Here is a 19,163-nt window from a genome sequence, read left to right on the forward strand (position 1 = left end):
AGCAGCTCGCACTGTTTGTTTATTGCTGCAAGCTGCTTTTTAAAGAGAGAGAAACAGATATTCTTTCCAAACTAGTCAATCTGCAATGAATCAGCAGCTGTTAAGTTGCTTCCCTTTCCGGTTTTGATGAGTAAACATTCCTGTGGAGGCTGGGCTGGAATTTAAATACCATTTCGAAATCCCACATTAAAAAAAATAATAATACTTGGACTTTTAAAAATCCCTGGCAGTGAAAAAAGTATAGATTGTTTTTTTCACACGTGATACAATGCTTAGCCACCCCTCTGTATTACATTGTGTTGCCGGATGGGGGGAAATGAGGACGACTGCATTTATTCAGATGTTAGCATTAAAGAGAGTGAATCCCGGGAGGGTTGTGCTTGGAATAGTGAAGGTTCCATCCCCTGTGGTGTTGAGAATTCTGAACTCTTAAACTTCCACATTACCAGGCAGGAGATGTTTACAATTGTGTAAGACTGAATTTGTTTCCAAAGCAAAAAAACCCATAACCCTGGTTCCCTGAAAAGAATGATAACCATTACTGAATGCATCATCATTGAAAGGGAACACAAAAGAGCCTTTAAGTGGCTGCCATAGATTTTAAAATGCTAAAGTTTTTTTTGTTCTTTTCATTTTAAGTGATAAACAATATATACATGACCGGTTTTCTTACCCTTCTGTGTCTTTGGTCCATCATTGAATGGGCTTTCGATGGCTCAAATGAGTCCGTAGTTTGGAAAGAAATCTTTATTCACGCTAAGCAGCACGTAGATGTTTTATAAATACAGCCCAGTGATTGTTTGCTCGTTAACGGCAAGTGAAAGTGTCTGTGTTGATCGTTAGTGTAATGGGCTGATAACCCACTCTTGTGTTGACTTACAGCCTCTTAAGGATAAATGGTCTCTTTGATGGCAGTTTGAGTGCTAACTTCTCCTTTTTATCGATGGCTTTCTTATAGCACTGGATACGAATAACACTGTCTTTTAATTTTCCAGTGGGGCTCGTCTGTGTACCTTTGTTACAAGAAGTCCGTGGCAAAGACCAATACCATAGCATATAAAGCTGGTAAGTCAGAGGTTTTTTGTTTGGATGATATTTTAGGGGTTTACTGTTTGTTTATGCGTATGCAAAGTAATTGCAGTGACAATAGCGAGACCCATCTGTATTTAAAACCTGCAGTAAAATATTTCAGATAAACACATATTGTAATATATTGCAGTATACTGTAATCACAGGATTGCAGTGCAATGCAAATATTATAAATACTTTTGTCTTTGTCTTGCTTGTTATACCTTGAATGCAGTGTGGTATTAAAACCTTCAAATTAAAAAATAATGACAATGCTGTACATTTTATGCAAAGGTACAGTAAATGTATAAAAAAAAAAGCTTGTGCAGAAGAATTCTGTTAAAGTTTAATATTATGACATTGTTGCACTACAGAGCGATAGGGAGTTCATTAGAAGTAAACAAGGAAACAAAGCCAGCATTGTATGCAGAATACTATATTCTGAGAAAATACAACATTTTGTCAGCAAATCGTTTCTTTTGATGATTATGTATCTGTTGTGTCAAACATGTACAATATGCTGGGTAAACACATATTGTATTAATAATGTACTTGACCTTTAGTGCTGTTTGCTGTTTCTTGTGGTTTAATGCAAGAGGTGAAGTTTTACTACTCAAAAGTCAGCACAGACTTATCCTGTGATTGCTACTGTGGACGTCAAGACTAGCCTGAACCAATTCCTTCTTATAGAATTAACAGCTGTTTGCAATTGCATAATACCAGAGAGCTACTAGCAGGCACGCTGGTAGAGCATTGGTAGAGCTTCCAAAGTCCTGATTCGGAGCTTGTTTATAAACAGAGTTGATATTTCAGGGTTTTTAAAGGTCATCTGCAGTGGTGAAAGGATTAAAAGAAACAATTGTCCTTTTTAAAGGGCTACTTCATCTAGATTCTAATTCATGTTTTTCCTTTCTTTACATGTTTTTAGTTTTTGAAGGATTTTCTCCAGTTGAAATGACTTCCCATAGCCTCCTTTTATACAAGGCAGTGTGAACATGAGTCAACTCTTAAGTACAGTCTGTATGATTTAGGTCTGCAGTGCTTGTGTGTGTGTGTGTTTATTGTATGGTTAAGTGTATCATTCACTGTGTTTTGTTCCATTTTCAAAGGTTGCTGATGGCGATTTATCGTTGTTTTGCTGCTGTTTTTTTCAACACATTTTTATTCCGGTTTGTTTTTAGGTTTAATTTGCAGGTATCCAGAAGAAGACTATGAATCATTCCCTTTACCTGAATCGGTGCCTCTTTTCTGCCTGCCCATGGGTGCAACGATCGAATGCTGGCCTGCCCAAACCAAATACCCGCTCCCCGTTTTCTCTACATTCGTATTGACAGGGTCTTCTGGAGAAAAGGTAGGTCAGAAACAGCTCATTTTGGTACAGTGTAATATTTTATTAAGCATACGTTCAGTGCATTTTCTTTCATTTAATTAAAATAAGTTAAAGAAAAAAGTAAAAGTGTATACTTGTGTTAATTTTTTTTTTTTTTTTAATGGACAGACCAGTGTTCCTCACATGTCCACTGTCTAATCTGCTTAGCAGTGGCTTTGCTGCCCAGCATTGGCACAGACATCTGGTGTTGAATGATGATGCGTCCAGCTTGTTTCCTTCCTCTTTCAAAATTGCTTGTCTAAGAGCTTGAAATACGTTTGTCTAAGCAGCATTTCTTAAAAAGCCATTCATCAGGAACCATACGCATTAGGGTTGAGCCTTCCAGGAAGCAGATAAATAATTGCAATAGGTTTTGCATTTTTTAAAATATTGTGAAACATAGTAACACAGTAAAATAATTTCTAATAAGGGAGGGGGCATAGGTACAGTAAAAAAAAAAAAAAAAAAAAAAAAAAAGATGCATTCCACTGCAGTAGATGTTTTGTCTAGCCTCTCTAGGTAGGCTAGGTAGCAGGAAACAGTGTCTGCAGCAGGGATCCCTGCTGGAGGACTGACGCTGTGATTGCTTGCAGGTGTACGGCGCTGCAATCCATTTCTACGAGCCCCACGCGCAGGAGAACCTCAGTGACAAACAACGCTCCCAACTGGGGCTGATCAGTGCCACCGATCGCAAACCCATTGTCTCCAAAACCATTCACACCAATAAGTGCATATGTCTGCTCTCCCACTGGCCTTTCTTTGATGCCTTTAGGAAGTTTCTGACATTCCTGTACCGATACTCGATCTCCGGCCCTCATGTACTACCCATTGAGAGGTAAGTAAATATCAGAGTCAGGGAAGCTGCAGTTTAAGCACTAGAGTGCGTATTTAATAAGCAAAGCAACAAATACACAGGAACAAAGAAGCTGGCACGAGGGCCAAAATAAAAGATTCAAACAGAACACTAAGTCATAGGCTGGGCAGAAGTCTTCACTACACGTAGTCACAAAACTCACCTACTCCCTCCACCAGATAAAGGATTTATCCTTCCTTTTATACATGTGGCCACTCCTCAACAGTAGTAGTGACCTAAGTGGGGAATGGCCAGACCTGTGATTGCTGGCCGGGACAGATTTAACCCCATCCCTGTCACCCTTGCATTCCCACACACAGTTTACAGCAGCAGGGCTTGTGCCCTGCCACACTGCAGTACTCCTGCTTGGTGCAGCCTGTATCTGCTAGTAATGCCCCATTCTGTATAGACAAGGAGGGCCACACAGAACACTTCAAAGGCTTTCACAGGTCAAGACATTTAATAATGTATAACTGGTTTAAATATTAAAAAATGTAAACATAAATTGGAATGATTCCTAGAATTAATGTGTCAAAGCCGCTTTCTTTTTAGCTAGGCAGAACAAATTTATTACCAAATATGGCTTTCTACTTTATGAAAGCTTTTTTTATTAGGGGTTACATATTACATATTTGGTAGTTTGCACAGCCTTTTCTTGTTTTATGTATGAATTAATTTTAAACGATTGCTTGCACAGTGTACACTTCAAGATTTTTAATTACTTTTAAGTACAGGACTTGAATGAAAGATATTCCGTTTTTTCTGCACTGCACAGTTTGTCAATTGTTAATGTTTTAAAACTAAACATGAAATTCCAAAACACAAGTAGTGCAACACTGCTCTGGAAGAAACTTAGCTGAGTCCCTGTTTAAATAATAATTATTTTTCTCTCCCATATTTCAGACATGTATCCCATTTCATGCACAAAGTTCCTTTTCCATCGCCTCAAAGGCCGAGAATCTTGGTGCAGGTGAGATCTTGGAACATCGTATTAATTAGGCCTACATTGAATATTTGTCTGATGCTGGGTACACAAGATGGTGTCTAATTCGTTACGTATATTTTGCAGCTGTCGCCACATGATAACTTGATACTGAGCCAGCCTGTGTCATCGCCATTGCCACTTAGGTAGGTGAACTGCTGCTCCTGTGCTTTTAAAAATAAAAATAAAAAAAGTATTCTGCTACGTTGACTAAAGAAACCCACATTGGTCTTTTATATTTGTATTCCTGGTATTATTACTGTGTCATTTGTGTACAAAGTATTTTGTGTGGTTCCTTTTGAATTTCTTGCATTTTGCCCAGTAAAACAAAAGATTCTCATGAGCTGTGGTGCATTGTGAGCAGATCATTCGGACCAAAAGGCCAAATGCAGGCTTCTATATCTTTGAATCCAGCCCCCTGACCTCCAAGCTTAGGTGTATATGGCAGGCAACTCAAATGCACGAAAGGAAGTCTTTACCCTAAACTTACAAGGGAAGACAATATGATAATTACGGATTTCTGCTCACGTGCTTTCCACCTTCATCTTTGCTTATTTGTTTGAAAAGTTTGCTAAGTGGGTTAACAGTGTTTGAAACTGTCTTGTGAATAGAATGCATTAGAAAGTGTTTGTTTAAAAATGTATATTCTAGATTCTCAGTAGAGCTAATGGTGTAAGTCATGCAGTTATGAGAAATGTGGTTCAGTCTGTTGTGTAATACTCAGCTGAGAGATCTGTCAGTATGCAAGTAAAAACACATTCTGAAAGTTGCCTGTTAAGTAAAAAATACATTGATTTGACCTATTTTTGTGCTTCTTCCTTGCCTTCCCAGTGGTGGCAGGTTTACTACCCTGCTACAGAATCTTGGTCCTGAGAATGCGATCACGCTGCTGGTGTTTGCAGTCACAGAACACAAGATCCTGATCCACTCGCTCAGGCCAGCCGTGGTCACAAGCGTGACGGAGGCCTTGGTCTCTGTAAGGATTTGTTTCACCTCCCCTTCCTACTTTTGCCACGCTCGTTATTTTATCAGTGGGCTGAAATCATAATGCATGTTGAGCTGATCTCCATAAAACTGACTGAATACTCTTTGTTCTTAACTGGGAATATTTAATCTGAAAAATATGACAGACATTCTTTTAAATTTTAAAGAATTCAGAGGTTTGTGCTTCTCAGAACCCACTACATATGAACTTACTACTTTTGCTTTACTCAGAGTAAAGCAGTACGTTTTTTGAAACTGGAGAGAAGCCATCCTAAAGTTACTTCAAGGACTGTGAGATCTGCCCAAGTTTGTTTCTTGCTAGTTTTATGGCATCACTGATCTGTTTTCCCTTCAGTGTACATGGCTGAGGTTTTCGTTTCTTCTCTCTGCAGATGATTTTCCCTTTCCACTGGCCCTGCCCGTATATTCCTCTTTGTCCTTTGGCATTAGCAGATGTGCTGAGTGCCCCTTGCCCATTCATAGTGGGGGTCGATTCGAGATACTTTGACCTGTATGATCCGCCGCCAGACGTCAGCTGTGTTGATCTGGACACTAACACGATATCACAGTAAGCTTCCCACATGCTGCTTTTGCCACACACTGAAAACACGCTGAATTCTTTGATTTTAGGATTGCAGCCCCAAAAAAGTATGAAAGTTTTAAAGTTGTTGGCTAGTCCAGTATCATCACAGTTTTTTTCCTTATCTTAATTTCATGCAGGGACAAGGACCGTTTGGAGTTGGAGGTCTTTGTTTTTGACATGCATTGTACACAATGGCGAAACACCACCTGCAAATATGCCATTCGTATTACTACTGCTGCTGCTCCTGTTAGTATACTGTGCATCTTTTTTGTTCAATACAAGATGTAACCTACTTTCCTGATTTCTGAATATTTCAGTCCTGAAGATAAGAGAGCTTTGACGTGGAAGATTCTGCCAAAGAAGGCTTGCAAAAATCTGATGAATTTGTTGAATAACATTTACCAGGAACTAGCAGAGTGTGAGTAACAAGTACAGGATCGGGGTACCAATAGAAAAAAAAAAAACACTTCTAAAATGTCAGATCAAAGATGATTATGTCCTATCAATAGTAACAGAAGCATGATTTTGACCTTCAATTTCTGGGCTGATATGATACGTATCAGATTCATTTAGCTATTTGACCCTCTGTAGCTGGGGGTTATCAAGACTGACATTTAAGACGAGCACAACAATATAAAATATTTGAACACCATGTGTTTTAAACATACTCATCTAGTAAAGTCTACAGGGTAAATTTATATTGAACACAGTAGATGTTGAGAACCTCAGAATCTGGGGATATAAGAAGAGGACTGAATGTACCATATGTGTCACATTTCTTCTTTCTATATATTTGTTTCAGCACAACAGAGACCAAGAGAAGATGGGTTGATGGAGTTAACCATGAGTGACTATGATTTTAACTCTGGGAAGAGTCTGCAAACCCTGGAAATGGAGATTCAGGAGGCATTCTTGCGCTTCATGGCGTTGATACTGAAGGGATACCGGTCATACCTTCGTCCCATTACCCAGGCCCCCTCTGAGAAGGCAACTGATGCGAGCTCTCTGTTCGACTTGCAAGGTGTGTTTCTGGGGCCGATTCTCGTGGTCCTGTTCAATAGGGTTAATATGTGTATGTGGGTGTTGTGCAGTAATTCAACCGTCCCTGCAGTTTAAAAGTGCTTTCTGACAAGTTGTAATGCTATCCTCATTTTTATTTTATGATAAAAATCTGTTGATCAAAGGACATGTTTGAACAGCCTAGCACCTGACTTCCATTACAGTACATGAAACTTATAGCATAGCATTGTATTCTCTGTGTACATACTGTTACATGACTGGGGTAGAACTGGTGTCAATGTACTGTTCTAATCAATGTGTTGCTTTGGGAGCTGTCTTCACAGATAGATCACCTGTCCAGTATAATACCTGTAGATCACCTGTCCACGTCATGTTTTTTTATTTCAGTGTGGGCGTCTATGTGAAAGAATTCTGTGGTCTTGGACCCAAGCCATCTGGGTTCCTCTCTCACAATTACTGTCGTCAATTGATAAGTGTTTCAGTGCAAAAAAAAAAGAAAGAAATGTCTAATAAAACGATGAGTTTAGGCAAGTTAGTGAAATATTTTTTCATAGATAACAACAAAAATAATTATGGACTAGTCATATATTGCTAGCTTTTGCCAAAGTGAATTGAAATCTAGCTCCTTTACCGCCAGTGCTCAGATGCACATCGTTTTCTAAACTAGATTGTTTCCTTAGGCTTCCTGAAGAGTCGGGATCGCTCTCACCAGAAGTTTTACTCTCTGATGACCAAGACACAGATGTTTATTCGGTTTATTGAAGAGTGTTCCTTCGTCAGCGACAAGGATGCAAGTCTGGCATTTTTCGATGATTGTGTAGATAAAGTACGTTTGGTTATGGTTTTGCAATGGGTTGTTTTATTTTACTTCTTTAGCTGTCTCTACATTTCCCTCTTGTTTCTGTCTTTCTCTATCTATCACCAACGTAAAGGTAGCAGTCTGTGTTCCACAGTCTATAAAGCAAACAAAAAAAATCACCTAGGGCTTTATTAGCCATGATTTTACATTTTAAGGGAAAACCATAAGAAACAAAGTCAAGTGCCCATTTCAGTGTACTAATGTACTAGCAGACATGCTGCTCTGCCTGGCTTGGTGCACTAGCAGAAACATTTATCTGCTCTGCTTAGTTTCTCATAGTTTTATCTTACAATTGTGATTGAGCGTTTATTAAGATATGGATGTAAAATGTACATTTTTAGCAACCAGCTGTTTTATGCATGTCTCCTAAAGTTGCACTTCTCTCATCTCTATAAGCTTTCTCTCTGATCTAATTCATTCTTTCTTTATTAAGCTGTTCAGCACAGAGCACAGTACTGATAAAGGAATAAAGGTAAGCTTGCTAAGGACTGTGAAGATGTTCATTAAGTCTTGGTTGTAACTCAGTAATAATGTATAAGAATCCATTAATAACCAGCTTTGATAGTCATGCAGCCTGGGGCACCCTTGAGCATGTGAAATGTGCCTACAGACCAATAAATCAGGAACTGGCATATACTGTATTCATTTTCTAATAATATGATAGAAAGTGCTGTGAACACTTATTAAATCTGATGTTTAACGAGAGACCCACATTCATTTTTCAGTTTGAATATTGTTTCGAAAGATAATTCCATTTCAAGCAGCTTGTATAGGAACTGTATAAGGTCTTCCTTGCTATAATTGAAAACTTTGGATACCTAATCTAAAAATCTAGGTGACAAACTGTGTTTCTAGTATTTTCTTTGTTTTCTCGTCTTGTAAAATTGGGTGTGATCGGTTACTACAGTTTCTGCTGAGCCAGTAAGAATAAGGATCACGGGCAAACTGCATTTACTGTATGTTAAAACAGTCCTCTTGTATAGTAAACTCCAAAGGCACAGCCTGTGTTGTAGCTGTCAATTTGAATTTGTTTGTTTTATGAAAGTTTTATTATGCATTAATTACCTACCATTGTAAGCAGAGCTTGGAACTGCTTGCACATTTCGATTTGTCTGTCTGTGAACTAAATTATTTGTAACCCTCATTCAAAATAAAAGAATGGGCCTTAGTGTTAAGGAAAGTGCAAATCTGTTTTTGTACGCTTGTTTATACCTGGGATCTTCTTATAGTTTACTTGCCTAATGCAGCCAGTGATGCAGATTCTAGTATATGGGACCAGCTGCAATATTACGCAGGAGGATTTATTAAATCAGTTCTAACTCAATTGTGTGTGTGTGTGTGTGTGTGTGTGTGTGTGTGTGTGTGTGTGTATATATATATATATATATATATATATATATATATACACACATACACTTGCCCAGCTTCCCTGGGCAGCGTCTATTGTTAAATTAGTAGTATGATATTATTATTTATTTATTTATTTATTTATTGGCGACTTCACTTGTTGCAAAGTATCACTTTTAGATTTTAGACAAAGTATATCATTTAGATTCAAGCTCACTTTTCTATGTGTTAACAAGTTCACTAAGTTTCTCATACACAGAATTACTACCAACACTGTAGATCACATTCATCAAACATGGGGCTTCGAAGGGTAACTACAGTAAGTGCATTAATGACTGGACTTGCATGTGACGATGGTTGATGGGTTTTCCATTTCATCATTCAGAACAATTTCAGTGAGAGAGACCGGTCACCACTGCTGTCTATAAATATCAGGCCCTTGAACCAGTTTTCTGGGGGAGCATGTGCAGGCTGTGATACAATAATGCTGCACACACAGCAGAATAAGGCTGTGGATGAATGGCTATTAAAGGAGCAGGAAACGTCTGTCTGGAAAGTTTTGACATCCCAGTAAATGCATTGCTTTCCGATGCAATTAATAGCACAAACACGCTTCAATTAATACAACCCCTGCGGCTTAGAGCATCAGTGATTTTCTATTGTGTTGATCAAGGTGTATCAGACATGCCTGGAAAATGTACAAAATATATACACAATGCTCACCCTTTATAACGCTATAGTAGGGAGCCATAGTTACAAGACCGTGCTATTTGTGTTCCTCCTTATAGTGAGTGTAAAAGGGTTGCTGTAATGGCATTGTGGAGCAAATGGGAGCCACGACCCTACTGTGTTATAACCGATTCCACGCTATAACGAGGCGTGTTATAACGGGTGAACACTGTATGTATGTGTATATAATTTGGTGACTTCTACATTGTTTTTGAATATTTCCTTTTAACTAGCTTAACGAAAATCCCAGTTCTACAATGACACAGCATTTCTGTATTTTAGTTTTTCTTAGTGAAAAATCATTCTGTAGCTTGAATGTCAAGGTATCAGATTTTTTGAGCCCTTTTCATGCACAGCTAATTATCTTCCACAGAGCAGACTAGATTCAATTCCTATTGTATATTGCTGGTGCAGTTCCACCATGAAAGGGATACAAAGCATCTCACGACCCATCAGAAATGTGAACTTGTGAGTTAAAGGGTTCTAAATGGCAGTGTGTGATTTACACTTGAGCGCTGTTTAAAAAATGTGGGTCAGTGACCCAGTTCCTTCATACCAAGTGATTTGTAGGACTGCTTCACTGGCCTGTAATAGCCACTAACAAGAATGTGACTGGTCTGTGGTAAAAGGCAACCCTGTACATGACTGGTACATTAAGAATGAATCTGTACTTGATGCAGCAAAGTAAAGAGAGTGATTTTACAGCAAGATTCCTTTCTATACTATTACAATTCTTTATTTGCTTTGATCTGGAAAACAGGATTACCAGGACTTATGGGGGCTGAATTGTTTTTGTATTCTCTGAGGCTGAGCAAAGGTTTTGTCTTGTCAATTGTGCTGTATATAACAGGGTTATAGAAATAAAACAAGAATCAGCCAATATTAACTGAGCCAGATCGCTCTTTAACACATGCGCGTGCATTGCCTGTATTTACAAGAACTGCTCAGAGAATGTTAATGATATAAGCAACCTTTTTCCCTGACCTAGAAGATAAAGACATAAAGCTATCGATGTACTGTGAATAAAGTCTCTCTGCTTCTTTTGTGCATGCAGCATGAAGCCCTATGGGATATAGAAACAGTGAAAGAGCTCCCTGGTCATCTGCTGCACAAAGACTGGTGCTATCTAATACATGATCGCACTGTCAGATTCACTGTCGCGTAGCTGGCGGGTCAGACCGGCTGTAAAACTAGGCCACCTGCTGTTCAAAGGGATTAGTGCGTAGGGGATGACTTGAACAATATAATCCTCTGCTGTGTAAGTGTAATGTTCAAAATCCCGAACTTGTTTTTGTCATACATTATGCATATTGGCTGACGTCTTACAACAGTTCAGATTTGTTCTATATTATTATTATGGTGATGATGCACAGAAAATAATTGGTCACTTTCCGGTAACAGTAATCACAACTGTGTTGCAATCAAACATAATTGCCTCATAGATGAATGGCATTGCAGGCTGTTAATGGGCCCTTGTTACTTAATGAGATGTTTAGCATGCCATTGCCAAGTCTCGGCACCATTATCTGGTTGGATTTTATTAGAGGTTCTCCTGGGCTGTATTAAATAGTTTATAGCAGCAAGTTCTTTAACTCGCCCCGATTTGAAAAAGAGGTTTAGTGTCGCTGGTGTTGCTGATGTTCAGCTCTGTTCCTCTTCTGAAAACGAAATACTACAGAAGGGTTTTCGCTATCATGTAGGAATATGATTAAACCACATAATATTAGACCTTTTATATAAAATAAACACGTTCCCTGCTTTCTGGTTAAGTAGCTAAATATTGAGAGGTACAGCCTTGTATCTTTCATATGAAAATCAAACATCTTCTCTGTAATACTTGGTACCTTTTCCAGATGTTCTCACTGCTTACAAGCTGGTTAATAGGATAATCCTCCCATTTAGCACAAGGCACGTGAAACAGTTGCCCACGTCTAGTGGATTAGTGGTTCAGCTTCAGACAGGGATTTGCTGCAGTCTGCTGTTCTGTCTAAAGGTATTCGAACACAGCATGCAAACCTGTCTTGAACATCAGGGTTACGTAAGCAGGAGATGTGGAGGGTCTGCTCATTTGGACGATTCTGAAATGTTTTAAAATTCCTGATGGATCAGTAAGTGGTAAATCAAAACAGGACTTATTTTTAAACTCCAGAACCACTCTCTTCAAAACCCTTCTTTATATCATTTTGAATTAAAAAGCCATTTCGGTATATAAAACAATAACAAAAAGAAAGTAGAAACAAACAACAGTAAAATCTGTGCTGATTGGCAATCTCGTCTGCTTTCTGCTATAGGTGGACCTGGACAAGCTGGAGGAGATGCGTCTGATTGAGCTGGATGAGTCCCAGCGCAGTGAGCACACCGTGTTCATCACCCCCCCTGAGCTGCCTGCGCTGCCTGACGGAGAGGAGCACCCTCTGCAGTACAGGTATCCCTGCCAGCAGCTGTCCACACCATGCAATACACTTACACTTCATAGAGCCAGGTGCTGTACAGCAGACATCTCAAACGTCTGGTTAGAAACTTGCTAAATGTCATCCAAACCGTGCAGTGTGTTTTAGTGAGAAAGACCAGAGTGGAATTCAAGTTTAGGTGCATAGCTGGAAAATGTACATAGTCTTCTGTTAAACCAATTGGATGGTTAGAAAACTGTGTGTAGATCTCAAGGCGCAGCCTGGGATACCTGAGTCCTTGGAATAAAGTCACGCATGCTGTAGTGTGCTCAGTTTTAGTGCAGAACAGAACAAAGGTGACTCAGAACAAGCCACGTGGAACACAGTGACACAATTGAGGCCACATGCATGTCTTTATGTTGGGTCTGTACTGGAGATTAAAAAAGGTTTCACTGTATGCGAAGATGCAATGAGAATGATGTGAAGAAAGTGATTCAAGGTTTTGTTAACATGTGAGATTCGCTGTTTTTAGCTACAATGGCTTTCCAGTGCTGATCCTGGAGCTGTTTGATCGTCCGGATGGTTTGCTGAAGACCCCGGCTACCAGACTGACCTCGAAGCAGAGCTCTCCCACTAGCCCTGCACCCATGTTCAGGAGGACTAAACAGGTACTGATCAGCCTCCTCTCAGGCTGTAGGTTGTGAAGATATTACACAAGGAATTGACAAGGATACAATAAAACGTTTGAACTTTGATGTTTTTAAATTACTTTTATCTTTAAATCCTTGATTTATAAGATGCCACATCGCAGCCTCCTTTGATCAACCCGCAATTGGCATTGTAATAGCTTTTTTTTGTTCCTGCTTTTTTGTTCCAGATGTTTTAATGCTGGAAACAGTGAATAATAAATAACACAGTATACTGGTTCCGCAGCTGACAAATACTAAAATATCTTCCCTTGTTAACTGTTTCTCAAAGAGCTGTATTAAGATTATATCGTCCTGCAAAGAATTGGAAACGACTTTGTTTTTGTGTGTCTTCACAGAAATATCCTGCCAGATGTTTTTGTTATGTTTTAGGAGAAGACTTATTAACATCTGAGTAACCGGTAAATCATTTTTTTTTTTCAGGAAATCAAGTCAGCCCACAAAATTGCAAAAAAGTACTCCTCCATACCACAGATGTGGTCCAAGTGTCTCTTGCGGCATTGCTATGGCTTGTGGTTCATCTGTCTGCCTGCGTACGTCAAAGTGTGTCATTCGAAGATCAGGGCTCTGAGAACGGCATACGATGTGTTGAGAAAAATGCAAGTCAAGAAACTTGAGCCTCCTGACGAGGTACGTACAGGAGCCTCTCAAAATTAACCCACAAAGTACCAAATTCATTTCTTTGAAAGAAATCAGAACACAAGCTGTATTTCTGTGATTTGATACATTGCATTTAGACTTTAAATTTTGCAGTTTACAAAATTGGAGTACCAGGCAGATGCCAGTTCAAAATGCTCCAAAACATTGCAAAGTAGCCTGTCATGTATTCAGTTTAATGTGGTGAATTGTGCATATTTCTTGTAAAATGAATGCCCCTGGTTTGTTTTTATAGGTGTGTTACCGTGTTCTGATGCAGTTGTGTGGACAGTATGGTCAGCCAGTTTTAGCAGTTCGGGTTCTTTTTGAAATGAAGAAGGCTGGAGTTCACCCCAATGCTATTACATATGGCTATTATAACAAGGTATGGCATTGGCCAATAAGCTGTAGGTTCAGTAGTTCCATAAACGTTAAGCAGACATTTGGGATCACTTTGGGATTTTCCATTAAAAAATCTAACAAAAGAAATACAAATCCTATTGTACCCCTAGGTCTTGTTATTAGAGGAACTGTCAGGTTTCTGGGTGTAAATAATATGCTAGTAATCTTGTTGTGTGCTACTGTGTATCACATATCCGGCTGCTAGTAATATTATGACCGACAGTCGTGTCAGTTTGAAGTCAACTCGACAAATATTGATTGATCATATAACTGTCTACAAATAACATGTATCGCTCTGTATAAAACCCTTAGGGAGCAACTTCATGATCGGTCTTTCACAGGGAACACTTAGGGGGCTATTCATGTGGTTGGCGGGGAATTTAATTTAGTGTAATAGAAAGCCAGCGTGCATAAGAATAAATGGGTGAGGGGGCTGCATCTGTCTCGGAATAATGAGTGGACTGAAGATCTGTCCTCTCACTTTTCATCTATTCACGTGTTTGTTGGTTCTTTCCTTCCCTAGGCTGTTTTAGAAAGCACCTGGCCTTCCAGCACTAGGGGCGGCTACTTTCTCTGGATGAAACTGAGAAATGTCCTTCTAGGAGTTGTGCAGTTCAGAAGAGCCTTGAAGAAACCCCCGTCACACCCCCCCCAGACCCCTGTCTCAGGTATTCAGCCCTGCTTGGGTGAAGTATTTCTGTTCTGCTGCAGCCTTCGGTTGTCTGTGTGAAGTTTCGGAATGAATAAGATTGTGAAACATGTTGCCATTTTGCCTTGTATCTTATATCAGCTTAATAAGAAAATCAACCTGCTTTGACAGCCTGTTTATTTATACTGCATGCCAACACTGGGAAGGCTGTGTGGCACCTGACAAGATTTTAATAGACTGATCCGACTTTGTTAACAGACAGGGATTTTTTATTTTATTGTAATCCCTCTCTCCCCACACACACACACACACACACAAAAAAGCAGTGAATAGCTCAAACATGCTCGTTTCGTGAGGCAGCACCTCCTAAGTTAAATTGAAGTCGATCAAATAAGTTTTTGGACCATATCCTTTCATTGTTAACCTGTTGTTATCTTCAAGCAGATGGCAGTGACTTGGATGCTGTTAGTCACGGCAGCTTGGATAGCTCTAACGACATTAACACAGCGGAACAGGCTTCGTTCAGCACTGATTTAATCAAAGTAGATTCTACTGATGATAGATCTAGCACAGGTATTCTTTTATACCAGACTATTCAAACTGTCACCAGCACTCGTCATTCTGAAATTTCTCTTCTTCCCTTCTCTCATTGCTTCACGCTCTTCCCAAAACTTAATTTTTGCCTTTCCTTATTGTGTAATGCAAACATTCCCTTTTTTATGCCCCCTCCCTTGTATTCTGACCCTCTTTCCTTTTACTTTGTTTCTCCCTGTCGCCCCCTCCTTGTCCCGTCCTGTATGTCTGTTTTGTGTTTGCCCTCTTGCATGCAGCTAGCTGTGGGTATGGCAGTCTAGTAGAGCACATGTACCACATGGAGAAAATTCCATACCCCACACAGTGGATTAGTTCTGAAATCAGACACCCTAGTGTCCTTCAAGGTAACTGTCTCATTTTACTTGTTCATTACTTTTTCCTATCTCTTTCTTTTTCGTGTATCTGTGCATCTGTTAATGCTGTTTGTATTACACATTGTATAGCCTGAAAATCACGATCTTTGTATTTTGGTCTAAATCAAGGATGTTAAAAACTTTAGCATCCATGTAGTGTGTAATGGATATGAGATGACATTGAAATAAATCTTAGAGTATTTTCTTTTACCTGGTAATTTCAGTGATAGGGACTGGAAGCAGCTCTGTGCTAATGGATTGGTTCTGAAAAACAGGAGTGCAAAGTAGGAGTTTGAAATCAGTACTCCATGTACTGCACAAGATGAAAGAAAATACTCTTACTATTTAGATCAAGCAATTGGTTACCAGGCAACCCCAGCTGGCTTCACTTTCGTCATCTCAGCTGCGAGTATGAGCTCATGTTTCAGATGTGGAGCTGACTAACGTATTTACAAATATTCAGGGCTGCCGTGTGAGTACCAGCCATCCTCCTGCTTTCTGACTCCAGATGCTTTCAGATTGCAGCGGGTAACATGGCTGAGGGAGTAGTAATGGCATACAATTCTGTGCTGCCAGTCGAGTGTAGCATCATGAGCACATAATGTATAAGAGAGTTCACTGCTGGTTTCTTCTTCATCGTAGTAACGTCTGATCTGTTTGTGTGTTTGTGTGCGTGTGGTGATCAGGTGGTCAGTCTGACCTCGGGTACAACTCTCTGTCGAAGGAGGAGGTGAGGCGTGGGGACGCTGCCACTCAAGATGGTCCAGTGGAGAAGGAGGACAAGAAGGAGAGCGACTCCAGCTCGCGTATGTAGCTCTATAAAATTAAAATGCAGGGCTTGGTTTTATTTAATTGTAAATCGTGTGAGGTCCTAGATAATTAAAGTCCCAATTACAGTATAAAGACAGTCGTTTCGGCTAATGCCTTCATGACTTCATCTGCTGGACTAGTGCCATCGTGGCCTCATCTGCTTGGCTTTCTTATAAATCTATTCGGAATATTCTCTCCAATTGAAATGCCAGTGCAGTCTGTCAGGTAATGCAGTTTAAAATTGAAAATGGGGAAGTCTTGCATCATCACCCAAATCACTGAACTGACAATCCTCGACAGTAGTGCCACCTGCTGGTGTGTTGTTATTTAATGTTTTGTTATGAAGCCAAGCAGGTTTTGTTTTTTCTGTATCACAATCAAAATGCTCCTCTACTAACATGAAGGGCTGGATTTCCTAAGAGCTGGGGCATTTTTTTTTTTCCCTAAAAGGAAAACTCTTTACTGTTCAAAAATAGAGGACAAAATGACAAGCACAGACAAGATATCTAAATTACTGTTAAAATGTGAGCAAACTTTGAAAAAGGACTTCGAAGCTGCCTTTACTGTAGTGAATGTATCTGATATTGCTTTGCTGTAGTGAATGAAGCTGATATTGCTTTGCTGTAGTGAATGAGTCTGATATTGCTTTGCTGTAGTGAATGAGTCTGATATTGCTTTGCTGTAGTCAGTGAAGCTGATATTGCTTTGCTGTAGTGAATGAGTCTGATATTGCTTTGCTGTAGTGAATGAGTCTGATATTGCTTTGCTGTAGTCAATGTGTCTGATATTGCTTTGCTGTAGTGAATGTATCTGATATTGCTTTGCTGTAGTGAATGAGTCTGATATTGCTTTGCTGTAGTGAATGAGTCTGATATTGCTTTGCTGTAGTGAATGAGTCTGATATTACTTTGCTGTAGTCAATGAAGCTGATATTGCTTTGCTGTAGTCAATGAAGCCGATATTGCTTTGCTGTAGTGAATGAGTCTGATATTGCTTTGCTGTAGTGAATGAGTCTGATATTGCTTTGCTGTAGTCAATGAGTCTGATATTGCTTTGCTGTAGTCAATGAGTCTGATATTGCTTTGCTGTAGTGAATGAGTCTGATATTGCTTTGCTGGGTGAGAGTCCTGTATAACCAGGTGTGGTGCTGCAGGGATTGCTTGTATATTTATTACAGACCCTTCTCTGTTTTTTTTCTCACCAGTTTCAGAAAGCGAGAGTGTAAAGGGGAGTGGGGACTCTGTGCCTCAGTTTGATTGTCAAGAAGCAGCCTGTGGATTTAACCCTACCGGGGGAATCGTCCGTGTCAGCTGCCCCTTTGAGGCAGTCAGCGAGTCCGGCGACACAAGCAATGGTCAGCACTTTGTTTTATTTTCCTCTATTTGCAGTTTGCTCACTCATTGACTGACCTTATGCATCTAAAGACAGTCTGTTGCCATAAAGTATAAAAGTCCTTATTTTTTTTCTTTTGATCATTCTTTACATGCACAGACATTATTTTGATTTTGGAATGGTTTTTAATAGAACTGTGGAGATGTTCCTGAAGAACTCAAATCTGTGTTGCTCTTATCTCTTTCCCTTCTTTAGATCATGTTGCAGGACTTATGTTCACCACCTGTTTAGAGGAGATTGGCTATGTTCAAAACAACAGCCTTCGGAAGAGACACAAGAGTGCCGTGGAAGGGAGTGTGAAGGAGCCGATGAGCTGGGGAGACCGGAACCGCAACCTCAGCGGAGACACAATCCTGGGGCTGCAGATGAACAAAGGGGGGGGTGTGGAGACTGACACCAGGAAGATGGCTGAGAAACTGGGAGCCGACATCAAGATCCTTGCAAACACTTTCCAGAAGACCATGAGACCGAACACTCTGGACATTGGAAACGGCACCCACAGGTCAAAAACTATAAAGCGAGACAGCCCGGAGAAGGACTCCAGTGACGAAGACGCGGCTTTCGAAGCTGATAAAATAGACTCACCCGGCATCTTCAACCTAGAGGACCTTGACGACGAGCTGGCCAGCGCTGGGAAGTCTGTGAAAGCAGCGGCTCGGAAGCCACGCAGGGTGGAGAGGTCCAGCAGCAGCAGCAGCTTTACAGCCAGGCCGGTCGAGACAGGCTTCGACCCTCTCTCCCTGTTCGCAGCCCAGACAGAGCAGCAGATTGAGGAGGAGGAGGAAGTGAGGAGCCTCTCCACCCCCTCCGCACGGAGAGAGCTGGCAGAGGAGATTGAAATGTACATGAACAACATGAGCAGCCCCCTGGTCAGCCGCGCCCCCAGCGTGGACCTGCAGGGTTCGACGAACGATGACCCCACCTGTATCCAGGGCCCCTCTGTGGAGGAAAAGAATTCCAGGAGATCCAGCCTTCCCCCAAGTTCCCCCAGAGCTATGGGGCTTCCACGCTCCAGGACCTATCACGCCAGGACAGACAGCAAGCTAAGAGACAGGCTGTGGTCGTCTCCCTCCTTCTCATCAAACAGCCCGCAGAGGGAGCTGCCTCCAGACCCCGAGGGAGCTGTGGCGCTGATGTCCCCGTCGTCTTTTAATCTGGACACCTTACTAACACCCACCTTTGATGTGCTCAAGAGCAGCATGTTTTCAGCTGGGAAAGGAGTAGCAGAAAAAGCCAGCAAATGGTATTCCAAATTTGCTACCTACTCCACATCTTCTAAGGTACTTTCTTTTTAATCAACTTCTTCTTGGAAATGATAGTAACATTATAAAAACAGTACGGTGGTGGTGGTGCACGTTTTGTGATTCAGAAAACAAACTGGCTGGACAGTTCATGTCAAATCTCTGTTATTTGTCCAGTAGTACAACATTTTAAAA

At 40.4% G+C, this 19,163-nt stretch overlaps 1 protein-coding gene across 11 annotated transcripts in view; it reads left to right on the forward strand.

The window, feature by feature from the left end:
• Positions 1-19,163, forward strand: part of LOC121294337 (C-myc promoter-binding protein-like) — a 39,783-nt gene that overhangs the window by 11,354 nt on the left and 9,266 nt on the right. Inside the window, exons 4-25 of one of the 11 annotated variants that reach the window (XM_041217942.1) lie at positions 996-1,065; positions 2,250-2,419; positions 3,031-3,272; positions 4,194-4,260; positions 4,360-4,418; positions 5,104-5,248; positions 5,649-5,824; positions 6,157-6,257; positions 6,642-6,860; positions 7,540-7,685; positions 8,152-8,190; positions 9,325-9,384; positions 12,086-12,219; positions 12,717-12,852; positions 13,315-13,521; positions 13,784-13,912; positions 14,453-14,597; positions 15,023-15,151; positions 15,409-15,516; positions 16,212-16,331; positions 17,540-17,689; positions 17,923-19,007. In XM_041217942.1, coding sequence (XP_041073876.1) covers positions 996-1,065; positions 2,250-2,419; positions 3,031-3,272; positions 4,194-4,260; positions 4,360-4,418; positions 5,104-5,248; positions 5,649-5,824; positions 6,157-6,257; positions 6,642-6,860; positions 7,540-7,685; positions 8,152-8,190; positions 9,325-9,384; positions 12,086-12,219; positions 12,717-12,852; positions 13,315-13,521; positions 13,784-13,912; positions 14,453-14,597; positions 15,023-15,151; positions 15,409-15,516; positions 16,212-16,331; positions 17,540-17,689; positions 17,923-19,007 — 3,837 coding nt within the window. Of the gene's footprint in view, positions 1-995; positions 1,066-2,249; positions 2,420-3,030; positions 3,273-4,193; positions 4,261-4,359; positions 4,419-5,103; positions 5,249-5,648; positions 5,825-6,156; positions 6,258-6,641; positions 6,861-7,539; positions 7,686-8,151; positions 8,191-9,324; positions 9,385-12,085; positions 12,220-12,716; positions 12,853-13,314; positions 13,522-13,783; positions 13,913-14,452; positions 14,598-15,019; positions 15,152-15,408; positions 15,517-16,211; positions 16,332-17,539; positions 17,690-17,922; positions 19,008-19,163 lie in introns of all 11 variants that reach the window. The other 10 variants (XM_041217946.1, XM_041217949.1, XM_041217943.1 and 7 more) reach the window with 10 other exon arrangements.

Source organism: Polyodon spathula, chromosome 19 (assembly GCF_017654505.1).
Source record: "Polyodon spathula isolate WHYD16114869_AA chromosome 19, ASM1765450v1, whole genome shotgun sequence".
Classification (NCBI taxonomy): domain Eukaryota; kingdom Metazoa; phylum Chordata; class Actinopteri; order Acipenseriformes; family Polyodontidae; genus Polyodon; species Polyodon spathula.